Source organism: Nymphalis io, chromosome 12 (genome assembly GCF_905147045.1).
Source record: "Nymphalis io chromosome 12, ilAglIoxx1.1, whole genome shotgun sequence".
Lineage (NCBI taxonomy): Eukaryota > Metazoa > Arthropoda > Insecta > Lepidoptera > Nymphalidae > Nymphalis > Nymphalis io.
In genome coordinates this window covers 10,080,080-10,098,140 of record NC_065899.1, presented here as the reverse complement: position 1 = coordinate 10,098,140, position 18,061 = coordinate 10,080,080, and the positions used below count along the sequence as shown (strand labels likewise).

At 32.8% G+C, this 18,061-nt stretch overlaps 2 protein-coding genes across 2 annotated transcripts in view; both read left to right on the top strand.

Annotated features, from left to right (window-relative positions):
• Positions 1–18,061, top strand: part of LOC126772482 (exportin-4-like) — a 153,809-nt gene that overhangs the window by 50,377 nt on the left and 85,371 nt on the right. The gene's annotated exons all lie outside the window — the stretch shown is intronic.
• On the top strand, positions 1,888–6,249 carry LOC126772479 (toll-like receptor 7). The gene has a single exon (XM_050492859.1). The coding sequence runs from the start codon at positions 2,221–2,223 to the stop codon at positions 5,974–5,976; it is 3,756 nt and encodes a 1,251-aa protein (XP_050348816.1). The 5' UTR covers positions 1,888–2,220; the 3' UTR covers positions 5,977–6,249.

The window sequence follows — 18,061 nt, the reverse complement described above, 5'->3', positions numbered from 1 at the left end:
AACAGTATGGATTGCAGCGCACTCTGGGAAAAAACTTCCAACGCTTTCAAATACAATCATGTGGCTTCTTTCTCCCTGGTGTAATACACCTTACCTATCAACTGGCAACCTTCTAGAAAGCAGTATAATTTATTTTATTAGCAGTTACTACCAAGGTCATTTACTAAAACTAAGCCGTATGCCGAGAAAAAATGACGATTGTACATTTTCCAGTATGCGATGAACGTGTAAACGGTCGGGCGATGCCACTGTCCGAAACTAGATTTACATACCCGCGAGGAGTTGTCAAATTATAGATTTTACGAAGCTATTTTTTTTTTAGAAATTATTTAATAACATAACTATCGTCCTTTGTTAAACTACTTATCTCAATGCGATACTCTTAAAAAAATTAGTGTACATATTAATTTTTTAAAATAAATAAGACATTAATAATTTAATATTTCATAGAGGCCCGGCGAGAAGCGTAAACTAATACCGTTGAATGCTATTTTTATATTTTTGCATGCTTTATTTCCAATAGAATACAATTTAATTATTTCATTCTTATTTACTGTGGTGCATATACCGCCTAATTGTACCCAGTTATGCCTGCGAAACAAAAAATAAATAAAATCCATATAAAGTTAGTTTATCAACCCTAATAGCTCGTCGTCCTCCCGATTTCAACGGCGTCCTAAGCCGAGGTCCGGCCTCACAGGAGGCACCCTTAGGACGTCCGACTCTCTTGAGCCCCTCGTGTGGCTCCCAACATCCGGCTGAGTTCATCTCCAACAACCCCCCCGGTGACGCTGTAGAGGCCACTCTGGCAAACAGCAACTAGACATCTCGAAAAAAAAAGCTCGTCGCTCATAATTGTCTCATCTATAATTATGATTCGGAGCTGAGTCGTGAACTATACGGACGATCGACGGAAATCATATGAATAATTAACATTGAAGTCTCCAAATTGATCAATCTACTAAAATTAATTAAAATTAAGCTTGCGTTTTCAACTTCAATGTAACTGCCTTAGTTGTCTAGTGGCAAACTTTTAAGTCTGGACATCAAATTGTCCTGGGTTCAAATCGGGTCTGCGCATATGAAAGTTATAGTATTCTCTATTTTCATTAATTATACCTATGCTTTGTAGTCTTAGTCTTAAAAATATCAAGACTACAAAGTCTTGATATTTTTAATGACGCTTAATAAATATATTTAGAATTACGCTTTCAAATACACAAAAGCGTTGTCACTGGGACAAACACCTGCATAGTGCATACATATTTTATCTTGCTAGCACTAAAATCAGAACAAACTCGGTCAAGGAGTCAATCGCAGAAAATTGCTCAAGTATTAAACGTATTACTACTTGTACAATTGTCAATACTTTGCATCGAAGTTTTTTTACAATTAGGCGTTTAAAATTGACAAATATGAATAGTGTTCACAGGTTAAATTTATTTTATGTAACTGACCGTAAACTTGGTCTAAGTTACATACTTTTTATATTTTAAGCATGGAATGTGTAATGTGAGGATGGTAAAAAATCTAATTCAGCCGTTTCTAGTTTTCTTCGCTACGTACCTACTGTTTAAAAATACCTTATTAGCTTTATTACAAACTTATTTTATTTACTTTAATATAATTTGATTTATTAAAAAAAAGTTTTATTTATTTGCAATTATTAATGCAGAATGCGTTTCCTGCGGCTGCTCCTCTCTTGTTTTTTTTTTTATTAGTATTATTTTTAATTCTCATCGTTAACGTTTCTAAAAATCGACTGTTTATATAATTTTTGCAGTGATAATTATTTAAATGAAAAGTATATATTTTAGACATTTATTAATTGTTAATTTGTAATCGAATTTTATGATAAAGTAATATCTTACAAATGAAACCAGTCACGTAACGGTTTCCTTTTTGTACAGAAGTCGAAAACTACGGGGGTTACTTAGTATGCGGCATTAGAAATGCGATGGTGCGGTCTGTTCCCTACAAGCTGGCGCGCATTCATGGCGTTTCATTGTACGCGGCAGTCGCGGGCTCGCCGCCGCGGGGGGATCGCGTCCGCACCGACCGTGCACAATGCTTCCCACGAACCGCTCTATTTACTACGCTCACATTTATTGTTATCGAATCGTATCCGCATACTACTCGGGGCCCGAACTTTAATATGATCGCACGCGACATACTAACCACACTTTCATTCATCAAAACGAGTTGACAAGTGAAAATGAAATGGACACAGTGCAGCATAAAATGATAATTAACGTGATATTCTTTTGTTTGGTGATGGGCGCGGCGCTTACGGAAGCGCCAGACGCTGCAGATGGTTGTTTCCGAGTGCCCGGTGAGAACTGTGTGGAGTGCAATGTACGGACACTGTCGTCGGACCGGGATGTGGTCGGTTCGATGCACTCGGATGGCGCGGAGAGGCTTGCGATCCGATGCGGCTCGCATTTTCTCGAGAGCACGCTGAAGGATCATTATTTCGGAAAAATGCAAGGTTTGACGGAGATCACTTTGAGTGATTGTAAAATTCTTCGTCTTCCAGGTAATGTCTTCGAGGGTCTACGAGGTCTCAAGACTCTAAAATTACGTTCCATGAATAATCAATGGGGTCATAACAAAGAGTTAGATCTCTCTTTAGGAGCTTTTAATGGATTAAGAGAACTTCATACCTTGGATTTGGGATACAATAACATACGAAAGATCCCGTCGGACCTGTTTTGTGCACTGGAAAATATTATTTCTCTTAACTTAACTCGTAACAAAATCAAGTTTGTCGATGAATTAGGCTTCGGCCACAAATGTGGATCTACTCTGCAGACTATAGATTTAAGCTATAATGATATCATGTCCTTGCCAGCTGATTCCGAAATATTGCACTTAAGAAGACTAACGCAACTATTTCTACAAAACAATAAAATAAGCGAATTGCCGGGAGAAGTTTTCAGTGATTTACTGTCGCTAAAAGTAGTAAATTTATCCGAAAACGCTATAAATTATTTACCAGAAGGTCTATTTCAAAATACGAGAGAAATTCGTGAAATATATTTAAGTTACAATGAGTTGGAGATTATGCCTAAAAAGTTATTCAATAGACTGGAACAATTAGTCGTGTTAGATCTTTCAGCGAATAAATTGAAAGGTGATCATATAGAAGCTGAAACGTTTGGTGGTCTAATAAGATTAATTGTACTCGACCTGTCACACAATGCCTTCACTGGAGTCGCACAAAACATGTTTAAGGATTTATTTTTTCTACAAATACTTAATTTAAGTAATAACTCAATTGGATTTATTGAAGATAATGCGTTTTCACCTTTGTTTAATTTACATACTTTAAATTTAGCAGTAAACAAACTTCGGACTATTGAAGACCATGTGTTTAATGGACTTTTTATATTGAATAAACTAAACTTAAACAACAACATTTTATCATATGTTGCTGAAAACGCATTTAGAAACTGTTCTGACTTGAAGGAATTAGACTTAAGTTCTAATAAATTGACCCAAGTTCCCGAGGCGATTTTGCAATTACCATTCTTGAAGTCGTTAGACTTGGGAGAGAATTTATTAACAGAAATTTCGAACAATTCGTTTCAAAATTTATCCCAGTTGACCGGGTTGCGTTTAATCGACAATCAAATTGGAAATCTCACTGCAGGAATGTTTTGGGGCCTACCTAGTCTCCAAGTATTAAATTTGGCCAAAAATAAAATACAGTCGATCGAGACCGAAACCTTTCAAAGGAACGCGCAATTGGAAGCCGTTCGGTTGGACGGCAACTTCATTTCTGATATAAACGGGGTATTCGTGTCACTGACGAAGTTATTGTGGTTGAATTTGTCCGAAAATCACCTAGTATGGTTTGACTATGCCTTCATACCACCCGGATTAAAGTGGCTCGACATTCACGCAAATTTTATTGAAGTGCTTGGTAATTATTACAAAATTCAAAATAATTTAAACGTTAAAACCTTAGATGCGAGTCATAATCGTATAGTTACATTGAATAAAATGTCTATACCAAATAGTGTTGAATTATTGTTTATTAATAATAATTTTATTTCGAGCATTGAACCAGATTCATTCTTCGAGAAGAACAATTTGACTCGGGTCGATATGTATGCCAATGAAATCGAAAGCTTGGATATAAATAGCCTGCGCATCTCAAGAGTCGATGAACAAGCATTACCTGAATTTTATATAAGTGGTAATCCCTTTCGATGCGATTGTACAATGAAATGGCTTTTACTTATTAATTCTGTTACTTCTCGGGAATATCCACGAGTGATGGATTTAGAAAACGTGATTTGCAAAGAATCATATGTACGGGGTGTTAAATATCTTCCAGTTAGTTCTTTACATACTAAAGATTTTTTGTGTAAATATGACAGCTACTGTCCTGAAGATTGTCATTGTTGTGATTTCAGTTTTTGTAATTGTAAAACTGTTTGCCCTAATAATTGTTCATGCTATCACGATTCAACTAAAACCACGAATGTTGTAGATTGTTCTGTGAAACAATTAGATGCGGTACCACGGGACTTTCCTAATGGTGCAACTCATATATATTTAGATGGTAACAATTATAAGGTACTAAACGAATCTGTTTTTAATTCAATGCATAAAGCAATGGTTTTATACTTAAATTCAAGTAGTGTTAATAACATAAAAAATGAAACATTTCGTAGTCTAAACGATTTACGGATTCTACATTTAGACGATAACAAAATAAGACATTTACGCGGTCTCGAGTTTTCAAAATTGAGTAATTTAAAAGAATTGTATCTTCAAAATAACGTTATCGAGTTTATCTCAAATGTCAGTTTTTCCTTTTTACTTGCTCTGGAAGTTTTACGCTTGGATGGAAACAGACTCGTGAACTACGGCTTGTGGCATTTGGACAATAACAAAAAGTTACAAACGCTGTTTATAGGTAACAACTACTGGTCATGTAACTGTAAATATTTACAAGGTTTCCTAATGTACATATCGCAGAATCTCGAAAAAGTAATAGATATTCACAATCTATGGTGCTTAAATGACAACACGAGCCCAGCAAAAAAGCCATTAAATTTAAATGTAACTGTTTGTAGTGAAATAAGTGATACATCGATTATAAGCGCGTTCTTCGTCTCTAATAATATACCATTGTTGGCTTCGGCTCTTACTGGGTTTATGCTTATTTTATTAATATTAGCGTTAGTATTTACATTTAGATACGCTTGCAGAATGTGGTTGTACTCAAATTGCGGCATTAAGCTCTCTCCCTTAGCGGGAGCTTTTAACGATGCTGATAAGCTTTATGACGCTTATATTTGTTATAGTCCCAAAGATGAAGAGTTCGTCATAGAATCTTTAGCTCGGGAGCTCGAAAATGGCTACCCGTCCTATCATCTTTGTCTACATTACAGAGACGTACCGCAGTTTGAAGCTACATACGCTCAGTTTCCCGATTTAGTGGTTGAAGCGACAGAAGCTTCGAGGCGTATTATAGTAGTATTATCAAAAAATTTTATCTTAACAGAATGGTCACAAGTAGAGTTCAGACAAGCTTTACAAAGAGCCCTCCGAAAAAATCCTCATAAATTAATAATAGTCGCTGTAGGGCTTGTTGCGCGAGATCCGGAATTAAAATCGTATTTCAAAACTGGTTTGGAGATAACGTGGAAAGAGAAACGCTTTTGGGAAAGATTACGATACGCAATGCCCTCTTCTAAGCGACGCGGTCACAAGTTGAAAAGACTCAATTATGGGAGAAACTCTAACACATACACAATGGACGCGTCTGTTTTAAATAGTACCTGTCAGACGCTCTGTGGTAAATCCGCTAACTCAGCAGAGCGCTCTCCTTGTGATAGGCCGCTGTCGGAGCATATATATTCCACTATAGATTCTGACTACTCATCCAATGATTTCCAAGGCCGTCACAATCAGCCACAATCTGTGGTCTTACAACATACCGTTCAAACGTACCTGGTATAAAGACCCCAGTAATTATTATCAGAACGATCTCATATGTAATGATAGGCATTGCTAAAATTTCGCTTAGCTGTGAATAAAATGTAATTATTGTCCCATTTTGTAAATAGTCCTCATAGTGTTTGTATAGTTATAACTTTTGTACAATAACGATACCAAATTTCGCATTTCTGTTCGATTTGCTTCAACATATTTATTGCATTTTGTTTGATAGATAATTTTATGAGTATTAATTCGAAAGACTGTAAATTATTATTGTGTAGTTTTTAATAAAATATGGCTGATGTTTGTATAGTCATGTAATAAATGAAGTTTATGACTGCGATTATTTGTTTCATTTTTCCCATTTTTATAATAAAACTTAAATACATATATGTACATATACATACAGAATAAACTATAGATACTTATAAAACTAGCACATTTTATATTGACAATGCAAAATGAATCAAAACATTATTCATCGTATAAAACCTTTATATCACCTTATTAAGTTACTAAATACAACAAAAATGTGTACTGGCAAAGCAATATTTTATTATTTATAATTCGATGAATCTTTAATTTGTGTCCTTTTTCATTTAGTTTTTTATTCCTAGTAAATTGTATTTTGATTAATATTTTGTAAGGTATTCTATGTACATTTCTTCATTATTAATTTATCATGAATGTATATTACAGATTACATATTTTGTTTTTCTTTTGTTTCATCCAAAAGTATATAATTTCGTTTATCGATACAAGAGCAATAAAAAATACATGTTTTTATCGATATGAATGGACTTGAAGAATCCATACAGCTTTTGTAAATAACTATTAAAATAGAATAATATTATGTCAGGAAGTTGTGACCTCTTAAATCTAAATATAATTGTTTAATTATGCTAGTAGTAGTTTAATAACGTACACAGTTATTAATTACATCGTATTTTATGCACGTATATGATTAATTTGGTTAATATTTATATTCTTAAAAATAATATATTTAGTTTTTTATGATTCTCTTAAAAAATATTATTTACTTTTCATTGCCATAAAATAACATTAACAAAAAATAAATGTTATCTACACACAAGTAAAATAATTATATTTTATTAATTATGAGTAAGATATTTAAATTAAGTACTAAAGTTTTTTCAAACTAACAAATGTCGAATATTTTTTATTAATTTTTTCACAAAACAAATTTCATTATACTTTACGTATAAATAAGTCACTTCGTTTTCCTTTGAAGAAGTATATAACATTGCTTAAGAGAATTCTGAAGAGAATAAATAAAATGTAGTAGATAGTAACGCGAAAGTTATTTAACAGTTGAGTCGTTGAAATTACCAAAAATAGTCTCTTGTAATTAATTTTGATAAAAATAATATTTTACTAAAGTATTCTAAAAATGAGCTAATAGTTTGCAATTGCAAAAGTCCTATAGGACAAAATCAATGATTCCCTATAATCCGAATGTGATGAAATCCATAAGTAAGTAAAAGGTAGGTGAGTGGATTATATATTTTTTTTATTTTTAAATGTTCAACTAAATAGGTATGAATCTTTACAAATACTAAAATAGACGTACTATATTTTCAAGACGTAATTTTATATTTTCTTATTATAGTAAAGAAAAAAAGACAAAATTTTATAGTTTACAAGAAAATTCCTATTGTTTTTGAAAGTTTCGTGAACCATAATATAGTTGTATTTATAGAAACAAAACTGGATTATTTTTGTGCATTGTTTTCAGTAAAAATATGTATATGAGAATTTTTGAATGGGTCTTTTCACTTGTAAATTGTAAGGGATTGCACATGTTTCATCATTTTATAAAGTATAATAAATTATATACCATTTATGATATGCACAAAAGAATATTTTAGGGAAATGCTGTTTCGCAGAAAAGAACACTAAACTATATTTCGTACAATATGTCTGTATTGATAAAGGAAACTTGCCGAGTGCTATAAAAATACATATTGAGCCAAAAGGGCCCAGTGGCTAGAACATTCTAACTGAAGATTGCGGTTTCAAAACCGGGCAAGTTACCACTGACTTTTCATTTGTTTGTTTGACTCGATAGTTAAGATTTTTTTTTGTAATCGGCACGCCTCCGATTAAATTCCGTGACATCTGTATCCAAGCCTTCAGAATCATAAAGATGAGACGAGGCCTTTGCCCATGCGACAACCGTGAGATATTATGAACTGTTAGTTTTCTTTTTAATATATTGTTCAAAATGTTGATACAAATGAAGTAAATCACTAATTTCTTACTTACGTCTTGCTAATTCTCGTGATGTATTCTGGTGGTAACGCAATTTTTTTGTTATTTTTCCTTGTTTAATTTTCTCCCGTCAAGATAACGTAAACAATCAGGAAACGACATCAAATTTAACAAGATCCAAGTTTAAGCTTAGGGTAGCAAAGTCAATAATAACAGTGGAAGTTGATTATCAAAATTGTTTGCCCCCGTGCGAGTAAGGCAATTGTTGCCGATTTAAAATTTTAAGCCTGAATAGCCCCCCTAGTGGATGTATATTCAATTTATTGCTTGTAAAACGACAAGCTAATTTAGAGTTACATTTTATTGTGTTAACTTAACTATTTTACGACGTGAGAGGCGCCGCGGGTGGAGCTTGGTGAATTATGAAGAGGGCGCTAGTTACATTGACGTTGTGTATGTATGTTTCAATATAGACAATTTAGTTTAGCAAGCTTATAGTGTACCGTAACCGTACCGTAACAGCCTGTGAATGTCCCACTGCTGGGCTAAAGGCCTCCTCTCCTCTTTTTGAGGAGAAGGTTTGGAGCTTATTCCACCACGCTGCTCCAATGCGGGTTGGTGGAATACACATGTGGCAGAATTTCAGTGAAATTAGACACATGCAGGTTTCCTCGCGATGTTTTCCTTCACCGTAAAGCACGAGATGAATTATAATCACAAATTAAGCACATGAAAATTCAGTGGTGCTTGCCCGGGTTTGAACCCACGATCATCGGTTAAGATTCACGCGTTCTTACCACTGGGCCATCTCGGCTCTTATAGTGTATTTAATCACAATATATAAAATTATTGTAAGGTTAGGTTAGGTATTTTTAATGAAAAATATGCTCGCTATTTCGCCCGAGGTGCCGCTTTTGACCATTTATTAAAACGCATCAACATACCTATTCGATTCGACATGCATAATATGTTAGCGGCACAATTGTTATTATAATAATAGTAGCTTGTAACTTGTTGGTATTTTAATTGCATTTTTTTTTATATTTCACATGATTGGAGTAATGACGACGAATAAAAAAAAATGACGAATTAGGAGCTATTTAAAGACCAGAGTCACCGACGTAACTAAAGCAGGCGTGGTATACGGCTCATAGAATAGACGTTGGTGCAGCGAATAAAAAGACGCGCATTCGAAACTACATTGGCAGAATGAAAGCGGCGTAAGAGGGTCCTTCTATGGAAATAAATGTAGATAACCCGTGTTTTTTTTTTTTTTTTTTATAGAATAGGAAGGTGGACGAGCATATGGGCCACCTGATGGTAAGTGGTCACCAAACGCCCTTAGACATTGGCATTCTAAGAAATGTCAACCATCGCTTATAGCCAATGCGCCACCAACCTTGGGAACTAAGATTTTATGTCCCTTGTGCCTGTAATTACACTGGCTCACTCACCCTTCAAACCGGAACACAACAATATCAAGTATTGCTGTTTTGCGGTAGAATATCTGATGAGTGGGTGGTACCTACCCAGACGAGCTTGCACAAAGCCCTACCACCAGTGTACAGAAATGGAAGTTCAATATTTGAAAAGAAGAACATAATTATCAAAGATAATTTGCAAAACTATTTATTGGTAAATAAGCACACCAACACACGCGAACACACCCACAATATAATTATTTCAAACATATTCGTATGAAGAAAATATTAGCCATGTTCTAGACTTAAAACAAGCTACGACTCCTGTTTTCATACAACCGAAAGTTTGCGTTTGTTATGCGTTTTAGTTTTCTCGTCAAAGTACAAAGTTTCATATTCGTATTTACAGACAGCACGCGTCACGGCGCCCGAACGCTACGTTGCGTGGTTGGCTCGTGTGTATTTGGCCTAACTTTGAACCAATCTAAAACAATCTTTATGGTCTCGTAATACGAATTATTCATTTACACAAAAGGAGTGGAAGTCGATTTTACCATTGAGCGGTGTAAAACTTTATTAGTCATACTTGTGTAATAAAGCGACGGGGTGTGTTTATATTTTTATAGCCCGCAGTCTCAGCATGTTTGTGTATTTAAGTGTCCTTTACATAAGGTTCATGAGATCGTAGTATCCCATACAGACCAAATAAAAACGTTACTACTCCTTTTATTATCCTTATTTTGGGCGGTTATTATAAATATTTATAATTATAATTGTATTCAATGTACATTTCAAAAAATACTATTATTCTTATGAACAGTTCGATGTTCACGATATATGAGTTTTATGTATCTAAAGCTCATAAATTTTTATTAGTAAAATATTTATGCGTAATATTTCACAGACTGCAAACGGTCGATCGGCGTATGAAACACCTCTGCATAGAACTATGGTGCCATTTTCTAATATAAAATTGTAATTGTTGCTTATGTTATAGTTAATATCAGGTCTTATATACTTTTTTAAAGGGTTTTTTTATATTATTATTATTGATGTATTTATTGATATATATTTCCTTGTCCTTATAAACTTCTTTTGTCCTTAAAAACTTTTCTTCACAATACTAAAAACATATTTCGAAAAAGTTACAAACCTCTTAGTTTCCTCCCTTACTCTAACCTCATGGGTAGAATTTTTGTTTATAAATAATAAAATTTAAATATGACTAGCCTCGAGGTAAAATATATAACATAAAAAAAGAAACAGCGAAGATATAAAGTACCCAAAAAAAACAGAACCTTAGTTGAAGTTGTAAATTATTACTCGAACTATAAGTCATACTACTCGTATATGTTTATGTTTGTATTGCAATGAAACTTCTATCAGTCGAAAGGTACCAAAAGTTATTTTATATGGTACCAAAAGTACTAAAAGTTATAAGTTAGTGGCTAGAATTTTAATAAAAGAGGTTTTTGTTTCGTCAAATTTTATTTAAAAAAATAATTGCAAAAATTAATAAGAAAAAAAAAATTAGAACAATAAAATACTGGAGCTTAATAAAATATACTTTAACGTAATGCGATCAGAGAGTCTGTAATTTATTTGTCAATCACTCGAAATTTAGATTCACGAAGTTTTAACGCTATGATCAATCATACGAACAACAGAAGTCTGTCAAAAGTATAAAATTGTTTTAAGGACACGAATATTCAGTTATTAAATAAGGCGTTTTATTTCTAAAGCCAGGTCTAGGGAGTTAAATTTTCTAACAGCCCTCGCCCCAAAGAAAGCTTGACTGAACACAGGTAATTTTTCAAAGGGAGCCCTTTGAGACTTGAATAATCAATAAAGTCAGTTTAGTCCTATGATTACATAGCCTAACTTTGAATTTCACATCAGGGTTTAGATTTTTTTATAAAAAGTTTATGTAGTTTTTCTTTTATGTATGAATACATTATTGTACGTCTGTGTTTTTTTATTCAGTAGCCCTTTTAGATTAAGGATGTCTGGAAGTCTGCCAAATAATTTATAGAACTTCTATTTTTGTATAGTTATTATAATGTACTAAATGAACTATAAATAAACTGACTGCCTCGATTGCGTAGTAGCCAGCTCATCAAACTGCAGATCCTGAGGTTCTGGTTCTGGTTCTAGGAGGATCCCAAATTCCAGGTCGGGCCTATTAAACACATTTGGTGGTCTCTGTTAAGAGATTCTCAGTAGGCATTCCCATGCCTCCGAAAGCACGTAAAAGCCTATAATTCTGCACCTTAACTCTTTCCAGCCATGGTGGATTGGCGACCCATCAGATTATGAGGGTAAGGGAATAGAGTGTGCATCTGTGTTTGCACACATATTTGTGCACTATAATATGTCCTGCACAGTTGGCTGATCTCTTGTGTAATTGGCCGCCGTGGCTGAAATCGGTCTGTAGGACATCGTCATTTCCGGTAGCCCAGGAAGACTGCGCAAGTCTTCCTAGGCTACCCCTGCTAAAAATCATAAAATGAGAATATCTTCATCACTAATGGTCTAAAGACTACATTATATTATTCTTTTGATGTAAATAGCAGGATGATGATAGCAAGCAAATAATTTGTTTAATTTATTTATTCTATCGTAACATAGTATACATACAATAAATATGCATAACTTATTTTATCATATCTTTGGAGTACGTGTATTTTTTTTCGTCTAAATGTCTTTAAATGTAGTAATGTTGCCATACGTTTCATCTTGATACGGTTCACGATAAAGGAGCGAAACGGCGGCAGCGAACACGGAGAAAGTTTCTGCCTACTGGTAATATTTCATTCAAGTTTGCGCGGAGGCAGCATTTGGTAGACATTTTTAATAATGAAAGTTTAATAAAGTTCTTATATATCATTGAGATACCTATGATTCCTACGAAGGCTTATAATAAAATTGTATTCGATCGGATTTTGCTCTGGACGATTATTGTTGGCTTCATCCCAATATCTTTGATCAGATAGTGTACAGCCTAAAATTGTTAAATTAATTTTATTTTAAAATTTTGATTATATGCTAATTAAGTATTATCATGCACATAGCCATTTGACACGTATTGTTGTCGTCATCATTTTATCGAATAGCAAAATTCCTAACATAGTCTTCATTGTCATTCGAGAAGCGCTTGGAGATGGTAATTTTTATTCTAGGAATCTTCAATTCGCGATAACCGGGCGATAAGCAGAATATATGACTCGATCATTGGCGCGTGGCTGAGACGTGCATTGTTTTACTACAACCTTAGAACAAGGATTTTTAAGAAATATCATCAAACGCATTTAAAAAATAAAAAGCAAGCTGCTTAACTGCAACAGCAGTGCTATTCTGTACGATTCACTTCGCTTTTCTATTAAACGTTATAATTAGTTTTAAAGTCAATGTCGCCTATTGCTGTGCGCAAATTTCACGAACATGGTCTGCGGTCAGTTTTGAGATTATTTTTAAAGAATAGATCTACAGATGTTAAAAGTACATTCCTAATATTGTGTTGATAAATTTTATTTTATTTAATAAATATTATTCTTATACACATAAAGGCATGTAATACGTGCAGATTTAACAACGCTCATGCCATTTTTAATTTACTATTTTATTCTGGTAATGCGATCACAATGTCCATTCAATTCAGAATTCTCGCGTCATACAGTCACAGTAATTGCATGCTGTAGTTCAATTATGGCATTTATGTCTTTTGCAGTAAGAGTTACGTGTATCTGTTAATATTGATGGTTGTAAACAATATAGGGCAATGTTCTTATTCTTACGTCATTTCTTTATAACAATGAAATATTTTAATTCACCGTTATTTTCGTATTTAAAATTCGAATGTATCCAAGTTTTTATTTTAATTTTTAAAAGAAGAGATTTAATAATAACTTTTTGAATATCCGGGTATCTTGTAGATTCGTGTATTTAAAGAGGTTACATTTGTACCGAGTTTCAACTTGCCAACCGAAGCCTTACCAGAGAGAAGTTTCTATGTAACTGCGCAGAAATTTTCCTAAACAAATGTAAAACTTTATCAAAAGGAACAAGTTTTTGTAATTACAATCTCTAATTTTTAAAAAGGAAGTAATAAAGAGAATATACATTTTCTATATTACTCATACTAAATAGATAAACTAAATAGGAAAACAATATTTGTAGTACATAATATTAAAATTGTGTAATAAATTAATTCAAAAGAATAAAAAAGTAACCGCTTATAAATGTCCCACAGCTGGGCAAGGGCATCCTCTACACCACCACCACCAGAAATTCGCTCGACACGTGCAGGTTTCCTCACGATAGCACATGAAATCTTAATAGTGTTTGCCTGGCCTTGAACCTGCCATATTCCGTTAGGATTCTTGTACAATGTTCATTTATTTTGAAATAATATTTTAGTAAAGATGTTTTCACTTTATCATACATTACATGCTCCACGCGGTTTCAAGCGCGGTTTAGATAGCGAGCCAGCCACTCAGTGTGAATCGAAAAAACATATATTTTTTCAATTCAGATTGGCTGGCAGAGGTTGAGATTAGCGCGATCAAATAAATAAACTATTTTGCTTTATAATTTTTATATATAAAATAATAACTGACTGACTGACTTACATAACAAGATACAGCCCAAACTACAGTTAGAAAAATGAAAATTGAATTTGAAGGAGCTAGAGAAATTACCATATAGCAATACTGAATTATGACGCGAGTGAAGCTGAGGATTAAGCGCTAGTAATATTATTATAATACCAACATAAAAAACATCAAAAGATTGAATTGGAAAATCTACTCTTGCTTATCATCACAGAACGATGGTATGGTGATCGGTATTTTTAATGCACATCGTTCATATAACGAATTAATACAAATAGACAAAAGTGCCTGAAATTTAATCAAAACGTACTGAAAAAGTGTTATCAAATGTGGAATGTTAGAATACTATGTACGATTATGTATACATAAAATCCAATCTATATTTGTTATTGTATTAAAAATTCGCACAAAGAAATCAAATTGTCACTAACCGTTACTTCGATTGCATGCCGACAGTGTCGATGGCACGTGCCACCTTCTGCGATGGATGGTCATTTGTCAAATAGCTTTTTTGTTAGACATAAAGCTGCGTATACATATGACAAGAGCAGGCAACTTTAATACGAATTCAACTATTAATTATGAATTAGTATTTATTACGAATTAAAACGTTTTTTCGTAAATTGTCGTCACGTAAATTTAATTAGATTCATTTTAATCAAATTAAATTCTTCAGTTTTGTTCTTCAATGATTTTTACAGTTCTATATTTACCTGACTTCAAAAAGAAGGAGGCATCTATTCAGCCGTATTTTTTTGTTTGTTGCCGGATAGTTCCGCCGTTTGTGAACCGATTTTTATATTTCTTGTTTTATTCGATCTACCACTTTAATTTAAATCTAGTGGATTTTATTAATTAAATAACAGGTCAACGCTGGTAACGCATAAATTCCAACTGAAAAAAGGGTGGGAAAACTCGTCAATTTTAGTGAGTATATTATACGATCTCTTCGCCGATTGTAAATTGATTTAAATTGTTCTATTCAAAATGAATATACTTTACTGATACATGTTAATTATAAAAATTTATATGGGAGTTCCAAGTGAGCTTAAGATTTTTTTTTTCAACTAATTTAATTTCATTTTTATGTATTTTACATGTAATAAATGGTTTTATTTTATTATAATTTTATTATTATTATTTATTTACCAATCATAAATATATAATAATAATAATAACACATTTGAATATCAAATGTGTTAATTTTAAAAGAGGTTAAATAAAGGTTAACAATTCTATTTGAAGTGTCATAAGTCTGTACTATTAAAAACTTTAAGTATGGCAAATGCATACATAAATCTATAAATCGATAATATATATTACATTAATTTAATTGATTAAATACTTTAAATACAATAATAACAAAAGAACAATCATAAAAAAGCCTTAAGTAATTTTAAACATTTTATCGCCGAAATCTACGTTATACTACTGTCGTAAAGTTTTACATTTTATATTCTTTCAACCAACATTAGTGTAATGAAGCTAACTGTACAAGTAATACAACTTGAATAAAATAATAATCGCTGTTTTATGTGATATGATTTTAGAACTTTCGTATATAGTTCTATGTGTGTGGGCAAGTGAATAGTGCATTACGAGTTGATATTCTATTGTGGGACAATGTATACGCTTACAAGGGGGGGGGGGACTTTGTTGAATAGAAAGAACACATTCAAAAGCGCTTTGGAATATTTGTGTGCAAAAGTATATTATAAAACTAACGATATTTTAGATGATAATGAAATAGATCTCTTTTAAGTCGTTTCAAATAAATAAACAAAAAAAAAAAAAAACAAAATGTCTAACCGAACATAATCTTGCTGAGTTTCTTTTGCAGATTCTTTTTACGCCTGAGGAATTATTTCTGATGCTTTATACCTTGCTTATATAAAAATATAGCAATACCAAGTACTGCTGTTTTGCGGTAGAATACCTAATGAGTGGGTGGCACTTACCCAGACGAGCTTGCACAAAGCCCTACTACAAGTAAAATTTTGACTTTAATACGAAAGCCTAAGTTCAGTAACAGCCTGATCATGTCCCATTCTTTAAACAAAGGCCTTTTCTCCTCTTCTCCTATTATGAAGAACGTTTAGTGCTTTTCCACGAGATGGTTTAATGTGAGTCGGTGAATACACATTTGGCAGAATTTTATTCGACTGATGCAGGGTTTGTGGGTTTGTTTTCCATCACAGCCAAGAACGGAGTAACTTTTAAAAACTAATTAAAGAAAGGAAAACTCAATGGTAACTCAATGGCTTGCCCATATTCAGTCAAAATTCACGTGTTTCAATAAACTGTTAAACAAATGATAAAATATCTTTTTGGTATTGTTATAGTTTTTAGTAGCCAAAGAACGTAATGAAAATATAGCATAATAAATGTATAAGTTTTAGTTGTGATATATGTTATGAAAATAGACGCATTATAATTATTAAGCATTACAGTAACAAGTTTTAAATAATAGTAAATTCCAGTTTTCATTTTGTAATATTCATATAATAATAATAATATCCTGGGACATTCACACACGGCCATCTGATCCCAAACTAAGCAGAGCTTGTACTATGGAAACAGGCAACTGATATATTACATATACTACTTTTCTCTTGTAAATACATACTTATATAGATAATTACACCCAGACTCAGGACAAACAGACATGTTCATGCACACAAATATCTGTCCTGGGTGGGAATCGAATCCACGACCTCCGGTGTGAAAGGCAAAGTATCTACCAACCACGCCAACCGGCCCGTCATATAATTCATATTTTTTTTAAAATAAAATATATATATAATTTTACTAAAAGAGAATCAGCGAAAAAATTTGATCATTTCCATGATCGATAAGTAAGAAATATGTACACAAAAATATTCCATCAAAAGCACTTATTTCGGGGACAGGTGTGGCATATCCGTTATGTATGAGGGCCCTTCGATTCCATTCCGGCTCTTCGTAACGAATCACTGTTTCAGTGTCATACGATTTTACTTCCATCTTTTTATGATATATATGTATTTTTCCAAGATTTATTTATCACATTTTTAAAGGGTCGAGCGTATATCTTCTTATATTTCCTGATATTTTTTGTGGATTGTTATCATATTTTTGAAGAATTATCTTTGTGAAATAATTTATAAGTTGGCTAATATTTTGGAGCGATTTTTCATTAAAGTTTTAAATCTCGAATATGTTACCTTTTTATATTTATTATTATTTTTATTTGGTATTTAAATAATTAATTAAAGGTAATTTAGATTACTTTATTAACATTGAGAATTTAAATAAATAGAAGATTCAAATATATATATATACACATAAATTGCTTTTCAAATAGCATTAGATTCCATTTATTTGTTTCAACTGAATAATATCTACTACTCGCTTTTACAGATACTTCATTTAAAACATTACCAGATCAACTACTAAGCGATGTATCTGCGGAACTTCAAATTTTTTAGGTTACCGGAGTATATCGAAGCGTATGCGGAAAAATGTATGTAGCGAGCGATATGTTGGAAGTACGGGCAGTGACCTCACTTTTAATTAAGAAAGAATCTCGAACGTTCTGAGCCAATATGCACCTGAAATTACTCAACTTCACGTTACCGGTACGTCGAATACAATTGACACAAGATATGTGATTTTTTGCTTAAGCCATTTTTTTAAGATTACTATTAGTTAAATTTAGTTTTAAAATATGTACAAATCGCGGATGTGAAATATTGAAATTATTTATGATTGAAGAAAACCAATAAATAAATATGAATTATATTAAGTATGCATATACAACATACATAAGGGAGTAGTAAGCGGAGGCGGAGAGGATATGGCTTA

Coding starts and splice junctions, on each gene's coding strand:
- LOC126772479 (XM_050492859.1), top strand. CDS start 2,221: ATGGACACAGTGCAGCATAAAATGATAATTAACGTGATATTCTTTTGT.